The 18703-nt window shown below is 37.1% G+C and overlaps 1 protein-coding gene across 6 annotated transcripts in view; it reads left to right on the plus strand.

Annotated features, from left to right (window-relative positions):
* Positions 1 to 18703, plus strand: part of SPATA6 (spermatogenesis associated 6) — a 47028-nt gene that overhangs the window by 12368 nt on the left and 15957 nt on the right. For all 6 annotated transcript variants that reach the window (XR_008971268.1, XR_008971269.1, XR_008971270.1 and 3 more), the window contains exons 6-10: positions 2196 to 2276; positions 5090 to 5368; positions 7029 to 7116; positions 8587 to 8627; positions 10353 to 10528. Coding sequence is in view for 2 of the 6 variants with exons in the window: in XM_057401800.1 (XP_057257783.1) it covers positions 2196 to 2276; positions 5090 to 5368; positions 7029 to 7116; positions 8587 to 8627; positions 10353 to 10528 (665 nt within the window). In the remaining 4 variants the exon portion in view is untranslated. The remainder of the gene's footprint in view (positions 1 to 2195; positions 2277 to 5089; positions 5369 to 7028; positions 7117 to 8586; positions 8628 to 10352; positions 10529 to 18703) is intronic.

Genomic DNA, 18703 nt, shown 5'->3' on the forward strand with positions numbered 1-18703 from the left:
CTGGTCCAGTGTTGCCCAGCTGAGGTTTTGCTGCCTCTTCTGTATTTCTCTGCAACCTTTGCCTTTCAGAATATGTTTAAGCCTTGACTGCTGATGACTTCTTACAGATGGTCTTATCTCCATTCCCACCCTCGTGCAGTATTTGCCATGTTACTTAAAGCAGTTTCTTTTTAGCTATGCTTTCATTAGCAAACCAATGCAAGGTGTTCTATTATATTCATATATACCTTTTTGTGCTACAAACTTGTACTTATTCTCCTGGCAATCAAAGCACATATTAGACTTGTTTTCTAACTTGTGTTCTTCTAAATATGAACCAGCTTTAATTTTTTTTCTATGAGCAAATTATTATTAAATCCTTATCACTTCTGTTTAATGGCTGATACAGAAGGATTGACAAGCCTGATCAGGGCTGTAGACACCACTAAGCCAGAGGCAGAAGAACAGATCCCAAAAACCTTCTGGCTGGATTTTCATTTACAGATATCTTTGGGGCTATATGGCAGTCTTTTCATAATGCTGTATTGAATACCCTTCAGCAATTCCTAGTTTGGGAACTGCAGAAAATGGAAGTTCTCTGATTGCTTTTGGCCTATAAGTTACTTTTGACATCTCCTTGCCTGTCTATGCCAGTGCCATCCTGTATCCGCTGTCCACAAACCATTTCTTTGAAGAAGACATAGTTTTGTGTGATTTATTTCTTTATTTTAGGTAGGAGCATTTAACCATTTCCAGTCTCTGTAAGAGCAATAGGTGCTCAGTTGTTGCTTTTTATAGAAGACTTACTAATTCTGATATGTCCTTTTTTAAATTGTTGATAGCATTTGACAATTCATTTGTAATAAAATTAGTTGATTAAAGACGGTCAGCTTTAAAGTCTCTGTTATGTGCCATAACTTGACTTGATTGAATCCTGGGCTCAGTTAATTGTTATGACTGAGCTTTCGTGGTATTTTTGTCATTTCATTTCTGTAATCTAACCTGGAGTCAGATCATATTCCCTTGTGGGAAATCAGTGTGTGTTCAGTCTGGTAGTAGAGGACAGTTTGGTTCAGCAGTAGACTTCACTTACGAAGTTCCTGCTAATTCTTAAGAACAGAGGGCAGAGTCACAAACAGACCAGCACCTTTTTGTTTCTTGGTGATTTTGTGCATTCATGTGCACAAATGCCGATGCACACAGATACCTCAGAGCAGCAAACTCTCTCTGTGTTGAAAGGAGAGAGGGGAGAAAGTTCTAGGGATGATTGATTCTGTCTTTGCTTCTGCAGAGCTGTATAAGATGCACATAGGTGATCCCCACTTTTTATAGCATATGTGGCCTTTAGTTCTTTTATGACTTTTTTAATGTCACTCAACTTGTGTGTTGTAATCTCTGCCATTTACACCCAGTACATTTGTATACGTTGGTCAATTCTAGATAAATTTCACAGCAGACAGAGCTCTTGGAGGTATTATGTTTCTAGACGTGGCTGCAGTAAAAAAAGATGAGTTGAACAGAAACTGTTAGCCACATAAAGACAGATAAATCTGCTAGCCATTAGTACAAGTGTGCTGCTTGTCCAGGAGGTCCAGTTGGACCTCACTGATTCTAAATTGGTAAGCTGCCTCTTGCCAGCCACATGTGTAAGAGGGAATCGAAAGTGAAACGTGGTTATAGAACATGGGAGACAATCCATAGAAATCAGACTTTGATCTAATGGTTACAGAATAAAGAGTATTCTTAATCATACTGTTACAAATTGATGGTAATTTGCAGTGGAACTGACCAATTTTCAGTATGTTTTTACCAAAAAAGATTGCACAATTGAGGCTGTTTATAAATAAGTTTCCAAAGTTAGAGTTAATGAAACTTCCAGAGCATGACTGGAATTTTTATTGATGCTATATAGCATGGCATGAAAAATCTTTGAAAGTGCTTTTGACTAAGATATGTGTTGAAATAAAAGTCAGACCTTAATTGTTGTACGAAAGCAATATAATCATCTGTAATTGAATTGTCAGAAATGCAAATGTTAGCATCTTGACATTTACCATTGCTGTTCTGTCTTTTCTAATTATCTTTATTAAAGGCTGAAATTAACAAAGGAAATGGCTGAAAATTAGGAATGGTTTGTTACATTAGGTGACATTTACCTCTTTGATACCCTTTATCTTGAGTTGGAGCTTGATGTTCAATTATTGTCTCTCTTTTAGGGAATTGCACCAAAACTGAGATTTTCTACAAGCTCCCTTATTACAGAAAGCCTGTTAAGCTCAGGAAGGAGTCACATACAGGTTAGCATAATTTAATTGTTTGCAATTTAATTTTTAGATTTAATATTGATAGCCTTGCGTCCAATTTTTGCATGTGCTGCTCACTTCAAACTTTTCTCATTCTTTTGTTGTGGTTAAAGCAGTTATCATGGGTGCTTGACAACTTGATTAAATTTTTAATCAAGTATGAGTAAAGAGTGGGCTCGGTGCATGACAGCAAACGCTGAGAGTTCCTTGAATCTGAAACAATTATCAGCTGCTGTGTTCTATGATCAGCTGAAGTGTCAATCCCCGGTGTATTTATAGGTGGGAAGATGCCTTCTCACCATTTCTTACTGACACTTAAAATTAAGGACAATGAAAGCCAGGTGAAGTCAGAAAAGGTATCTTATAAAAACCAAACCAATTAATTTAATTGTTTTCCGTAACAGTATCAGTAACTGTAATGAAGATGAAAAAAATGAAGATTTTTTTGTTGAAATGGCTGTCACCAGTATTAATCTGGAAATGCTGCTTCTGCAACAAGCAAAGTTGAACTAGCTGAAGAGACTAGGGGGAAAAAAGATCTCCTATGTGTTCAGTCATTTGGTAGCACTTTACTCTGGTCTCATGGATTGGAATTTTGATTGGGTTTCCTGGCACAGGTTGTCATGTAAAGTTATTTGTATGTCCTCCTGTTTTTTGCTGTAGTACTGGAAAAATTGTTCAGCCTCATTAAAATGGAATGGTTGTCGGGAAGGCTTGCATGCAGAGAAGGTTAAGGAAGTGTTTGTGGCATTTCTAATTAGTTATTGAGAAGTTTCTTCCAAATTCAGCAAACAAAATGTATTGAGACACTTAGATAAAGAATTTAAAAAAATAATAAAACAGTAATTGTCAGAAAACTAACTTCAGTTTGATTTAAAATTTAAAATGTCCTTAAAAATATTTAATATGTTATGAATGACATATAAAATTTGTATGTGTTGCAGTGAAGGTCTAGTTTCACAATTGGTGCAAGCCAGAAGAAGCACAGCTTACTTCTGATTAAATTGAAATTAAGCTTAGAGAATTAGGTCTGGGTTTGTTTGGGCCAGTTCCATACTCCAGCTCGCTACAGGTGCACAAGTGCTAGTGCAGGAGTGAGAAAGATACTGGCATGAATAGTCCGAGTGATGCCAGATTCACACTGTGTTGATGCAAAAACAAACGCACAACCTCAGCCTCTTTTGTTGTTGGGCGGAGAAGTGATTCAGAGCAGTCCTGCAGAGAAGGACTTAGGGGTGTTGGTTGATGAGAAACTGAACGTGAGCCAGCAGCGTGCACTTGCAGGCCAGAAAGCCACTCGTATACTGGGCTACATCAAAAGAAGCGTGACCAGCAGGTCAAAGGAGGTGATCCTGCCCCTTTACTCTGCTCTTGTGAGACCTCACTTGGAGTATTGTGTGCAGTTCTGGTGTCCTCAACATAAAAAGGACATGGAACTGTTGTAACAAGTCCAGAGAAGGGCCACGAGGATGATCAGGGGACTGGAGCACCTCCCGTATGAAGATAAGCTGAGGAAGTTGGGGCTGTTCAGCCTGGAGAAGAGAAGGCTGCGTGGAGACCTCATAGCAGCCTTCCAGTATCGGAAGGGGGCCTATAAAGATGTTGGGGAGGGACTCTTCATCAAGGACAGAGGATAGGACAAGGGACGGTGGGTTTAAACTTGAGCGGGAGAGATTTAGGTTAGACATTAGGCAGAAGTTCTTCCCTGTGAGGCACTGGAATAGGCTGCCCAAAGAAGTGGTAACTGCTCCATCCCTGGCAGTGTTCAAGGCCAGGTTGGACAGAGCCTTGGGTGACACGGTCTAGTGTGAGGTGTCTTTGCCCATGGCCGGACATGGGACTAGATGATCTTCAGGTCCTTTCCAACCCAAACCATCCTGTGATTCTGTATAGAGAAAAAGGCTTGAAGTCAAGCTGGACATTTCATTTCTGAGTTCTTCTGAAGCAGTTTGTGCAACATTCAGATTTACGACTAATGTCAGTTTCCTCAAGCTTGAAGAGGAATTTCCAACAGGAAGAAGAGTTTTGCTATACGATTATTTTTTGTCTTTTATAATTTGTGAATTTGGGCCAAATTTGAACAAAAAGTTAATTATATCTGTACTGTGGTATTCAAAGATAAAATGCTGCTGACTAAGTAGCCTAGTAAGAATTGTAGAATCTAGAGTACCTTGACCTATAAAGCTTGTAGATTAATTGGTTGCTCGTTTAATGCTAGGGTTTACAAAGGAATTATAATGTATTTCCAACAAAACTCTAGTGTTGGAAACAGCTTCCCAGAATATGAAATCAGTCACTGAAGATGTTAAGAGTTACTTGGAGGGGGTGTCAGCCCTGGTTGCTAGATAGGCTTTGCTGGTTGTGGGAAGGGAGGTGCACATAAATTAAAATATTAAACAGGCTTCTAGTTCAATTTATATACTTTATTGTAAAGGGAGAGAGTTCTAAAAGGTTAAAAAGAGCTTAAACAGATGAAAAAATGCTTCAAGTCTATGTCTGTGCAACCCAGGTAAACTTTGTGTGAAATGAAGTTGTGACAAAACTCAATTTACTTTTTCACAGTCTCTGTACACTAACTGTGTAAGAAGGCTAATTGGGTGAGTATCAGACACTCTACCTTAACTAACATCTAGTAATGTGTGGTTTAACCTTCTTTTGGTTTCAGAGAAAATGGAAAATATGTTGCTGCATTTTAAATTGCTGTTTGATTGTAATTGTATGAGGGGAAATCAGTTCCCTCTACATTATTTCCAGTGATCTTTGTTCTGCATGCTGTCAAAGCAGATAATTTCTCTTTTTCACTTTAGGATGATTTGAATTTGGTACATCACTCAACCCCAAATGGAAAATTGCAAACAAAGTTGCCAAAGAAAAATACTCTTTCACCTGAGAAAAACAGGAACAGCTTAGCAACAAAGAGCTACGAGCAGCCTACAATAGCTTCTAAATCACGTTCTCCATCTCCATACACAAAAAGACGAATGTGTGAGCTATCACAAGACGCCAGGCAACGACTGGCCCATTTAAAACTTGGTCCTTATGAATTCAGAAGAGATACCGATAAACCTCCATTTGTAGTTAGACGGGTTTGTATTCTCTCCAAAGTGCTTCCAGCTTAAGCTCAGATCAAATATTGTTCTTTCACTAAATATAGCTCCAAAATTTCATTCAGCTCTTAGTTTAGATGAATAATTTTTCTCTCCTTAACAGTCTGTCACATAGTGATTTAAATGTAAAATTAACTAAAATAAAATTTCTTTTATCCGCGTTAGTAACAGACAAAGATCAAATTCTTTCATGAATATCTTGGTTAAATTCTCCAAGGCTCCATTTCTTTTCTTCCAGCGCACTAGACAGGATAATAGGTGTATAAATTCAGCTTGGAAGTAATTGATATCGGTATTAAAAATTCCTGAATAAGACTTTAAAGAAAGAGTGTCTAGTCACATTCTGAACATTTGCACTTCCTCTCTTTCAACTTTTTTTATGTTGGCATCCTGTGATCTTTGAAACACTTCCTCTGCTCAGAGCTACATCTCTAACACTTTGACTCATAACACTAACACTTTGGTTCATAATCAAACTGACTTTAGCACCCGCATAAGGACTTTGTTAACCGTATGTGAAAAATTGCTCTGAAATTAGGTACTTATTTAAAGAAACTGTGTTTAAGTGCTTTAATATGAAGGGGGCAGATTTCACATCCTCTTGGAGGATGATATTCTCGTATCTTTTTTTCCCCCTTTTAGTATTACATATAATTGCAACAACCCTTTCTTTTTAGAAAACCACTTTGACTGTGTAGGGGCAGAAATGGCATTGTTCTGATTCTCTGCTATGACATTATGATTTGCCTGCAATTCTGGAAACTTCTCAAAGCCATTGAGAATTTAGTGTTTAATTAGTTTGCTTCTCACTTTATTTATGTGTTTTTTTTTTAGTTTATGTACAAATGAATTAATAATATCTTGTCAAATTTCAGAACTCTTTTCCAAGTTTTGTTCTACATATGGGTACCTTCAGAAATTCAGATTAGCCTTAATAAACCATTAAGCATTCATAACATATTCTCTCCCTTTATTTCTCTCTCAGATATTTTACTTTTATCTCCTTTTAATCAATTCTTCAGTTTTTTGATCTATAGGTGAAGTTTAGTTTAATTATAGCATCTTTAAACACTGATTATTGATTCAATTGCTTGGTTATATTTGTACAAAAAAAGAAAAACCTTTTCTCTTAATGTACCGTATCCTGACTTTCATGGCCTTTCTAGATTGAGAATGCTTCTTTTAGGGCAGCTTTACTGCCGAGGACTCTTTTGGCCTGGAGATTTTGTTTTACATGAAGGTTAAAATTAGATTATGTTAAATGTAACTTTTTTAATTAGGAAGGGATTCAGATCTCACTTTGTGACATCTGAACTCTTTGGATTAAGTATGAAATGCAAGAATTGGTTCAAAAACTGCAGACATGATAGATGAAGGAGAAGCTATTTGCATTTTTTTTCTTTGAACAATATGATATTCAGAGCTTTCTAGACCTTCCTAGCACTGTTTCTGTTTATGCTCAGTAATGTTAATAATATATATAATGTAAGCAAAGTGTAGTAAAATCAGTTTCAAATAGTATTTAAATAAAAATAGTATATTTCAGACAGGACTGGATGTGATCTTATGAACAAAACCAAAAAAAAAATAGGAACTTGTACATCTTATACTGATCATTTTAACAGTATCTTTGCTTCAGGTTGAACAACCAAGTCCTGGTGCTAAACTCCATACCTGTTGTCATACACGAGAAAGTGCAGCAGAAGCCTGGAACAAGGCAGACCATGGTCAGTATTTTCTACTATATATCTCAGTAATGCTTTTATTTTCTGCAGAAATGTTGGTCTATAATGGAGAAAAAGGAAGAATACTGCATAAGCTACTGCTGCAAAAGGTGGTTTTGAATACTACTTTACTTCATGAAACTTGAAACGTAGTCCTATGTAGTATGAAAGTAGGAGTAGAACATAGCAAAGCTCAGGTGAGGACTCTTTCACTCCACTTGTTTTAATGAGTTGCATAGTGCAGCAAATCTGCACCTCAGCCTCTAGGTGTGTTGATCAGGCTTGGAGTATTGATCATTTTGAAGTTTAAGGGCTGTTTTGCTTCAGAAAAGAGTATTTATTTCAGCAGTATTTGTAAGTAGTGGATCAGTGACTTACCATTATTAATGAGCATCCAGGATGTGCTCCAATATCTGCTTCATCATTCATTAGTGTCAGTAAGTGAGAGTTTAATAAGAAGTGTCAGACCAGAAATTTAAAGAAGTACCCTAAAACGTGATTTTATTGCATATGTCTGGCAACGTATTTCACGTCTCATCAGTATTTGTTCATTATGTGTGCTCTGCCTCGTTCTTATTGTGCCTCCTCACTAATTACAAGTTTTTATGTAGGAAATTATTGTGAATTTGTTATTTTACATTTGTTCTTTGTAGTAACACTGAATCTACCTCGAGAGGATTCACTGGTTACCTGCTTGTGTCTTGAAGCTTAACTGTAACTTCTGAACAAAACAGATTCCTAGGATTAAAAACCTTAATACTGACAGTACAGTTTAGTCCTTTTGGCTTTTGTGCAGGTAGCTTATAGAGGGGTGTCTTTACATTGTGGTACAGCATAGATGTACCTCTTTGAGCTTAGGTCACTACAGACTGGTAGAAATAATCAATAAAGCAGATACAACTTAATGTCAGTCTCGCAGGGATGAGTCTTGTATTGACATTGGTGAAACATCCTCACCCAATATTGACCTAATAAGTTTCCTCACATGTTTCCATGGCCTTCATACTCATGTTTGTGCATCAGTTGTGAGGGATGAAATTAAGAGATTATAAGAGGAGGGAAAAGGAGCCATAAGGAAGCTTGTCCAGAGAAGATTAGTAAGGTAGTGTAATGTGCATGAGAATTTTTGGGAATGGTGGAGCCTGATTTTATACTTACTTAGGCAATTAATAGATTAACAGAATCCAGGACACTTGCATACACCAGTTAATTATTATAAATATTATATTCCATTAAATGTGGGAATTGTTTTCAGCTAAAGAAGGTGATATCCTGAAATATTCTGAGACTGTTTAGAAATTCAGAGGGTATAATAACAACAATAATAATAGTAGTAATAATAGTTACAACAACTTTAATATTGTTTGGGAGGAGAGGTAAGCTATTTTGTAGATTTCATAAAATTGAGGACATTTGGATTATTTTATTTTTTTTTTAAATTTCTTCTGGGATACATCTTTTTTCTTTCTCCAGATTCTTCTCTTCTTGGCAGCTACAGACCCAGGAAAGCCAAAGTGAGTACTCTGAAATACTACTGTTTACACACTGTTTTTTGGGAAGCTGTGAGTGAGAAGGATTGTCTTGCATATTTTCTTGCATAGGTATTTTTGAAACTTTATCTACTGTAGTAGCAAAAGCAAGCAAAGGGATATGTTTGTTAAATCTGATCTAACCCAGTTTAGGCCTGCTGACAGCTTATTTACACATAGAAAAATGAAACTTAACACTCTATATTTGTGCTTGTAGGTACAGGCCTTGCTTCTCCTTGGCATTAAGGCTTGTGACAAGGCTATAGAAGAGCTTTTAAAGGCAGTTTGCCTTCCCAGTCCTTCTCAGAGCAAACTCCACTCTAGAATTATATAGAAGGGTAGCACTTGTGCAACTGGGAAGTCACTGTTCTGTTATTTCACATCCTTCCTTTTTCAGATCTTAGCTGCTTTGTATATTCCATGAATCTAAGGAATGATGTCAGGGTTCCCTTAGTTTTGGTGGGTTTTATTCTTTCCATCCTCCTTTAGTTGTTTTGCCTGTCTTCTTGAAGTACTGTAGGAATCATGGGTTTAGGCATTTAATTATGTATGCCCTCTTGGATTTCCTAATGGCTGGGAAAACTGATGATGACAGGGAGGAAGAAAGAAGGTGAATTATAAGGATAAACCTTGCCATATATTAAGTGCACTTTTGTCAGATTCTAAGCTTTTATTACCAAGGATTGCAGTTTTGCCTACCATGTAATTCTAATATATTGTGCCACTTCTAGCTTGTTCCATGTCTGTAAATGAGATACTGTAGAGAAAACAGGGAAATTCTACTAAATATACTAAATATGTATTTTTGGTTTTGTTTCTTTAAGATGGCTATTTTAAAGTCGTATCGTTTCCCACATCCCTCTGCTCTCCCCCAGTGGGAAAGCAGATTTTAGAAGCAGTAGATTTTATGCAGATAGCTGCAGGTTAAGTCATCATGTTCTTGATGCCACTAATCACTTGTGATTCTCACAAAATTAGGGCTGAAGAGAATGTATCTCTTTCTTGCCAGAAATATAATACAGCTTTGTTTAAAAGGAGCTGTTTCCCAAAGCTGAGAGGAAATAACCCAGCAGCCTGGAAAGAGCTTATGAATAACCTGATTACTATTGGTCTGGTTTTGTTGTGGGTTTTTGTTTTCCTTAGGTTTGGGAAACAGCTCCTGTAAAAGTCTCCATGCCAGATAAAAGGTGGTAACCCACAGAGACTTTTTAGTGGTGTGTTACATGTTAAGAGGAATCATGAAAGGAGTAATGAGTGTAATGAAGACTGAGTAGATGATGAGTAGATGGGCCTGAGTTTTCCCTTGAGGAACATCAAATCATGAGAGAGCAAAAAGTCTAAAAACAAGGGGTATCAGACTGAGGAGAAGACTAAGGTTAAACTCTCTGGCATCATTCTGAATCTGTGAGATTTCTGGGAAGGGTAAGCCTTTAAACTGTGCAATGAGACAAGGTGATAAAAGGGCTGTTACAGTAGCCTTTGTCGTAAGGTGGTGTGTAAGATACCAGCAAAATCCTCTGACACTTGCTGATTTAATTTAGACCAGGGCTCTTTCTATGAAATGAGGGTCCTTGTTCTTTCTGCAGCAGGCAGATATTCCTGCATGTGTGTGCAACCTTTAGCCTTTTGGTTTGAAATACAGAAATATGAAATGTTTACATCTTGATATTCATAATAAAATTTAGCAAGGTTTGGTGGGTTTTTTTACAGGCAAAATCTCCTCATGGAAAATACTTTGGCAGCTCTGATGTTTGCAATGAGGATGTGATCTCAATTCCAGACAACAGACGGTCCCATTCTGCTGGTTCATTAGAGCACTCAGCATCTCCAGCACTTCATAAGCATTCTCTAAGTTCTGTGCTAAATCGATCCTCTCTAAGGGAAAGGTAATGTCCTAGTTTTGTTTGTGAAATTCTGGAGTTACTAACATGAGCAGATTATAACAGTGCTTGCATGACTGTAGCTTGCATGTTTGGAGGTATGCAGGCTGAAGAGACCGAAAAATCTTTCCCCAACACCTGTATTGTTGTTTGACTTCTCTTCAGGTGCAGTTTTTGCCATCCCCTCTCTGCTTAATGAATAATGCGGCAATGAAAAGGATCTTTGACATCTCTGCTGCTAACCTTCTCTGAAATAATGAAGCTCTAGATTTCAGGCCGCCAAATGTCCATCTAAAACAGAGAATACTTAAATAATCATTGTCTCACAGACAATTAGAATCTCAGGAATGTGACTGTAGCTACATGTCAAATAGGCTTAATGGGAGGTACCTGGAAACCTTTTGTAAGCACATACTTGTGGCTATGCTGTAGTCAGATGCATGACTAGTGTGTGAAACATGCTTGGGCTAGCATTAATCTAGTAAGTGTATTATTTTCCAATCTTTCCGATTAATTGACAGCTTAAGATTTTGTTTTGTTTGAGTTGAAGTGTGGGTCTCTGCAGGAGTTGTGTTATCTATTAATTGCTATATTTAAATTAGTTTTATTAGTCTCCACTGACCACAGTGAGGTTGGGATGGAGACAGTTTCCATTATTCCTTAGTTCAGTGGATTTCAGTCCCTGGGTTAGTATTTTGGGCAAGTCTTACAGCTTCAGTCTCATGAGAGTGAGATGGAAGAAATGTCAAAAAGCAACCGATTTTTTCTTGCTTAATTCCTCCAGTCCTTCAAGGCAAGTATTCCCTACCTCCTGCTGAGTGTATTTGGTGCACAATGCCTCTACTGTACATTCAGTTTAGCAAGTAACTAGATGGCTTTCTGGGAGCAGAAAATCTTTATACAAAGCTGGACCTGAATAAGCAAATACATAAAATAATTGGGAGAAGTTGAGGATCAAACTGATGTCCTGTCCTAAATGCTGAAGTGTTTTCTGAGGCCCTACTTGGAGATGTACGTTGGTGGCTAGTTCACACTCATTCCAGACTGTTTCACCCATGTTACCGGTTGTACCTCAGTTAGTCAATGCTCACAAGGTGCCTTTTATAGCCTACACACAGCCTAGTTCTTTTTTGTCTCAGATTTTTTCTCTAAAAAGAAAAATGACAGATGGCAGGTGGGGATTGAATTTTTAATATTCATAAAGATCAAGTTGGTGTTTTAACATCTTCCTCTGCTTGAAAACTTGCTTGTTTGTTGATCTGTGTAATAGTATTTCTTGAGAACTGTTATACAGAGATTAGGATGCAGCTGGGGTTTGGAGGAAGCTTCTTTGTCATCTTGTCTACCTCCCCACTCTCTTCTGATAATGTCAGTGCATTAGTTCCCTATGTCTGGGGAAGAGATACAGTAATGGGGACTTCTTTAATCCTTTTTCCAGCTGGACTTCGTTTGGGAAGGGGAGTACATTTTAAAATGCATTATATTTAAAGCTGGAAGTGTCTTTTATATTGATAGCAGGAAAGTCTTGTATGTTGTGAGCTGCTGTTACATGCATGGTCATTTAGTCATCTGTCACTTAATCTTGAATTTGTCTGAATGTTCTTGCTTTTTCTCTTTATGAGCCCCTCTTCAGAAGAGATTTGTGATCTTGTGAAAGTATGTTTTTTTCTTCTGATTAGAACAAATGTTCTCAGCTTTTTAGAGATGTAAGATCTCTTTATGTTACTCTTTATGTTAAAGATGTAAGCACTTAATTTTGTCATCAGGAAATTATCAAAATGAGAAGGTAAAGGGCATAGGCTCAAAAAAATTCATTTCATGCTGCTGAGAGAACAGTTTTAGCTGACTGTATACTGAGAGTTATACTTGGAATGACAAACATGGAGCAGAGGTCAATGTTTGGAAATGCATGCAAACGCTGTTGTTCAGATCATAGAAATACAGAGAAAATGAGTACTACTGAAAGTACATCAGTGTTAGTGTATTGGCAAGAATATAGAGTCTTATCTCACAGTATTTGATGTTTATTTCCTCAATTTTATTTTGAATTACAAAGACAAAGAGCTTAGCGTATCCAGGCTTATATTTTTAATGTTAGTCAACCCAGAGTGAATATGGAACTTGACTCCCCACCTTGACCTTTAGTTCCCTTTTTTCCTTTTTTCTCTTTAAAAAGAGTAGTGTGAAGTGAATATGTGTCTTCTTGAGAGCATTTGCCAGAGCCAGCTGCTGTGAAGTCACTGAAATACTTCTCCAAGGTACAGAAAATGGGGTCTTGCATAAGGTCCTCTGAGCCCTTTTGTATCCTTTCTAGCAGTTTCCAGTCCCTTTGCTTGAGGGACCACAAGGACAGTCCTCTCCCCTTTTCCCCTGGGTTTGAGCCAGAAGCAGAACTGTAAATAGATTTACTGCTGAATCAGGGCAGCAAAGTTTTGAATATTTATTTTTCATATTTTAGTTTTACATTTTTCATTATTTAGGTCACCTAACATTTGCTGGTGTTGCAAACTGACTCTCAGTAGAGTGTGGCTGTACAACTCCACTTCCCACTTTGATTCTAGCTGGTGTGCAGACCAGTTCTACATACACACTCTTCAGTTCCTGCCCATGATGTGTGGCCAGCAGTATATGAATACAGTCGACTTGTCCCCATGGTCTGGTTGTTTGAGCATACGTAAGTATTCTTTTGTGTATAGATAGGTATCCTATATGCTTTGGAAAAGAGCATTAGCACTATATTCTCTCAGTGCTGCTCCAGGAAAGCAAAATCCATGGTGTATATACATCCTCATGCGCTCCTAGAAGACGGTATTTTTCCTGGGGACTTACAAGCTAAGCCTACCTTGCAGCACCGAAACCTGCAGCAAAGTACCTTTTATAAAGAAAAGGAGAAGTAGTGAAATGGATTCTGTAAGGTCAAGAAGCCCTGTGAATGGAGCTATGTGCTGGCACAAGAGAAATCCTTTTCTGAAGAGACTATAGCAATCATAGAAGTATTTGACCATTTCTGTTATGTTGAGAGGCAAAGCTACTTCTCATGCATTTGGATCAAAGGATTCTTTTTCTTACTCTGGAAATGGCAGGCTTTTGCTTTTGTTTCCAGAGTGAACTGCAGCTCAATGTCTTTTTTTTATGTTCTCCTGGTTACACTTCAGATATGTGATCTTATCCACTATAAAATTTAACAGAAACCTAAGTTCTCTTTGAAGTAAGACAGAGGTTAACTGTCTGGATCAGATGCCCTTCTGTAATATTCCTCTATTGTTTTACTACCATCTTTTTATATTATCTTTTTCCAAGTGCTACGGAAATACCAGGATTGTTAGATGTTACTGATGATAGATATAATGATAGATCCTAATAGTTAAATATTAATGAACTACTAGATCCTACATGAAGGCCTTGAAAACTCCAGTTTTCAGAAGGTTTGGCTTCAGTGATTTTGAAATGTGTCACCCCAGGATCTAGGGTACTAATTTTGTTGCAGAGTAAAATCCAGACACAGGTAGTTCATCTGGTATTTTTGACTGTGGCATACATGCTGAGACAGGGTTTACTTCTGTGAAAGTATATATTTAAGTTCTGACAAGTTTCCACTACAAATAGAACACGGAAAAAATTAGCTTCCTTGGAAAAAAAAAGCTTGCTATAGGGAGAGGATGCAACTTGGTTTCCTGTCTGTCTCTGGTCATTTATAAGTAATCATATCCGATTTTATTTTGAATTTAGTTTGGTAATGAGGTTGTTCTTGAATCTTTTGGGTTTATCACTCTTACCTCTTTGGGGAAATGTACTTATTTTGCATTCTTTAAGTTAACTTCTGGAATCAGCACTTGAAGATCAGTTATTTCATACTATAGTTTGCAAAACTGAGCAGTGCCTAAGCCTTGTTTCATATTTTTGAGCAACATCTGCACGATTTGTCATCTTCATTGGTTGATTTTGCTGCAGTGGTAAGTAAATTTGAAATCGATTGCTGTCAAAGCTGTTTTGTGTATAAATTAATAAATTCAGAGAAGATAGAAAGTAATGGAAAAGCTTCCAAAGGGAATAAGGAGGTGCAGCCCATTTATGACATACTAATGATTTAGTACCAGCATAACTTCAACCTTTTGGGGGGCAACTGCTCAGCTAGGGTATTGGCCTTCCTTAAAATCTCAGAAGCTTCACTTTTTACATGAGGGTGATTCATCCTATCACAGTTTTAAGGGCTAGATCTGAAACTTAGAAGGGAAAAGAAAGCCTTTACTGATGTGAAAACTCAACACTGAATGCATCTTTACTGCTTGAAGGCCTAACTGTAAACAGGGCTTGTGAAAATAAGAGGAACTATATAGAAAGGATGAGAACTGTTTACTCTTTTTTTTTTCCCATTTCTTACTGAAGAGGTATACAGCTAAGCTGTCAGCTTCTGCTTCCAAATATTTAGGCTTCTGTGCTTTGATTTAAGGCCTTGTCTGTGTGTAATTGTTTCAGCCTCATAGTAGTATTCTGATATTGTGAAACCAGCCTACTTCTTCCACTTCAAATACCGTGAGAATGTAAGGATTTTTATATGTTGGCATATTTTCATTACAATTCAGGAACTGGTATGTACCAACATAGTCTCTAAACCACTTCTGTGCGGCATCTACGCTAAGGTTTATAGCCATCAGTCATTTTAAGAGAAAGCAAAACAAAATTGCATCCTTTACTAAGTAGACCAGTAAAACTCTTAAGTGTAGCCCAACCTTTCTATTGTGCCTCTATACAGACCAGTATACACTGAGAACCAAGTTCATTGTACTGAATTACCACTTCACATGCTCTTAAATGAGAATAAAGCAACTCCTCCACTTACAGCGAATGCTGCATAAGTACCTACTTGGATATAAAATCTGTGAGGTTTCTCTTCTCTTTCAGAATAAAATATATTGGGCTTTCTCGAGAATCTCTTCTTCCATGTTTAAGTTCTTGCAGATTGCGTTTTCTTCAGGTTATAGTTAGCTTTAAGAGTTCTTTCTCCCTCTTTCCTCCAATTACAGTAGCGTTCTTTCCAATTGAGAATCTGGTACTACAGGACTTAATTGATTTCCGTCGTCTGCTAGTTTGTCCTTGTATGTGTATTTGCTCAGCATGAAGTCTGTATCTTTGAAGCTGATGAATTCTTCATGGAGGCCACATGCACCGAGTTATTCAGAGGCTAGAAGGTGTAATGTTGGGGGAAGGGGTCATGCTAGGCTTTGCAAATATTCTGCAGTAGGCTTCTGCATTAATTCTACTGATATGAAATGTATTAGTACCTCCTGCTGAAATGTGATATTAACATTTTGGCTATGTGCAAGAGGATGACTGGATTGTCTGACATTTGAAAATTCCTATTTATTACAGCTCTCAAGTTTGCAAGCTGCTGTTTCACTACAGTACATGGGATGTATCCTGTTTGTACTTCTAATGGAGTATTTCATCTTAATGGATAAAATTATACATGAAAACAACTTTAATCTTTAGCAGAGGATCTAGACTGTCTGCTTGTCTTCTTTGTTTGTTTGTTTGTTTTCTTCGGGTTTTATTTTTCATCAAGGTAGATATTTTCAGTATGACCTTAAAAAAAAATTCCTTATCTCATAGAAGAAAATAAATGCCTTTAGTCACATTACAGGGAAAATGGTTCTGTTTCCTTGATTGGACTCGACACAACACCTTTGAAATTAATCTTGAGAAGTTGTCTGATTGATCTGGCTCTTTCTAGGTCACTGAGCTATATTTCCAAAGTGTTTATACAATCTATTGGAATCAATAAACAATTTAAACTGATGTAACTGCAGAATGTTTGCAAGTCCCAAGGAAAATTGAAAGTATGACAAAGAATACAGCTGTAGAAGTTTATTTCGTTTATCAGGACAAACTGTCATTGAAATGAAATGACTTTCCTTTCAGCATTGCAATATGATAGCGACACCTTAATCACATAAATAAGTAGCTAGTCATTTTAAAAACTTGTTATTGGTGATTTTGGGCAAATAGAATCTCTTTATTTATACTCTTAAGAGGCTGTGCTATAAAGCTTGTTTTATAAAATATTTCCAATAGGAGAGTTAGAGCATCATGAAAAGGTTTCACTTTAGAGTAGGGCTGCTAGATTTCGGGCATGATTTTATTTTAGCTTGAGTTTTAGTTGATGTAAATATTAACATTGTGACTTTAAATGTGAATTAGACTCTGTAGTTATTACTTAAATTAGACAATAACAATACTAGAAGAGCTAATTAAAAAGAAGCTGGTACTGTTTTAATCACACTCCAGGTTTTGATTTTCGTTTTTGTTTTAGGGGGAGTAAATGAAGTTGGGGGGGATGTGTGAGTGCCTAACGTTTCTTATACCGCAGCGCACACTAGTGGATTGATCCATAAAATCACCCGAAGAAAGAAATTTAATAGTTCTTGAATTAAGTACTTAAATCTTTTCCTTCTTCTGCAGACACAGCCACTATTTTTTAAATGAATACAATAGCAAGTTGGGTTTTCTTTTTTCCAAAAGTAAATACATTTCTCTCCAAGGATATTTGTAAATTTAAGATTAATAACAATGATCTGAAATCTTACATATGAATTTCATAACATTTATTTCCCAAAGGCAATCTATTCCAACTTCTCTGTGGCAGCAACCTGGATGCTGGAAGAACAGCAGCAGCTGCTGTATAAATAAAAGAAAATGCCATGACTTCATGGGTCTATCTTTTATTTGTCAAATGGGAAATGACTCACTCTTACCATATCTAGGATGCAAATTTTTAAACATGCATTTTGGGGGTTCTTTAATATTAGTAAATGTTTGGAAATGCTAATGGGAAGTCGTAAGATGATAGTCTCTTTCAGTTTACCTCTCCTTCCCTTTTGTTTACCTCTCTTCTTTATAAAAAGAAGAAAAAAAGGATGGGGTTTTCTTTCAAACCACCACCAGTGATAGAGCACATGCATTATAATGCAGTACATCAAACTGGGTTTGACTGTGTTAGGGAAATGAATGTTCCTGCCTGCTTAAGGGACTTAGACTTTTATTTCTTTAAAGGCAATGCTTTCCTCCACTAACAAAATTCACTAACCATTTTGCTTTCTCTTAGAAAAAGTTATGTGAGATCTTTCAATGCAACAGATCGTTAGATTCTAGTATGCAAAGGAATTGAACAGTATGGATTTGCCATACATGCTGTAGGGTTTGAAATTATTTGTAAGTGTTCAGGATGCTAATGCAATTGTTATAACCAGCTTTATAAAAATTCTTGCCTTTAATGATCCAATAATAAACAATGTTAAACAACATTAGAAATGTGGAGGATACATCCCCCTATAGATATATGATTCATGCTTCCAATATTGTGTCATTTCTCAGCATTCAGAAAAAGGCAATTTAATTTAGAGAAACTCAGAAATAGTCTGAAAATACTGGGGCTATTTAGAACAGAGATGTATGTTTCATAAAGGTAAGCAGTAATAAGTAAGTCCAAATAAGTTGATAAGATACGAGAAAATAGAATAAAGTTACTTAAAAGCAGAGAAATGGTCGCTTTCTACTTACATTTCTTTTTCTCTCTGGTAATAGAAGGAATGATTCAAAAGACTGCAAAGAACTCCCTGCCCTGCCTTAACCTTCAAGGCAGACTGGCACTTCCTATTTTCAGGATCCTGCTTCTGTTAATTTTAACAGTGACAAGTTACCTGTTTTGTACTAAAGCTTTCTGTGTGTACTCGACTTGCCCTTTTTAGAAAGAGCTGCGCAGTTCTTTAGCTGTGTTGAAATTTCTGGAAGTCTGATGAAGGTAAACTAAGCCAGGCATGATCAGATTGGGGATTTCAGAGTGACATGGTGGATAATGCAGGGAATATGATAAACTGGAGAGAAGAGGGCAGAGGGGCTTGCAGTCTCAGTCCCACAAACCCATCCAGAACCCACTGTGGAATCTCAGGGTTTAGAGTTATGATGTTTCTCCACTGCATCAAATTTGTGAAGCCAGCTATCAAAGCATATCACTGTTTCTTGTGCTCCTAATCCACCCAGAGTATGGCAGCCCAGTACTGCTGTTGGCTGTTGTTCCACCAACTCGGACTGCACTGATATGTCTTGCCAGCTCACAGCTTACGTGGTGACCCACATTCGTAATAACGTGATACCACACTGAGCTTTTATTTTCCTGGTGCAAAG

The sequence above is a fragment of the Pezoporus wallicus genome, unplaced genomic scaffold (assembly GCF_028554395.1).
Source record: "Pezoporus wallicus isolate ANWC-B61680 ecotype Strahan unplaced genomic scaffold, APGP_CSIRO_Pwel_v1 contig_1035, whole genome shotgun sequence".
Taxonomy (NCBI): Eukaryota; Metazoa; Chordata; class Aves; order Psittaciformes; family Psittacidae; genus Pezoporus; species Pezoporus wallicus.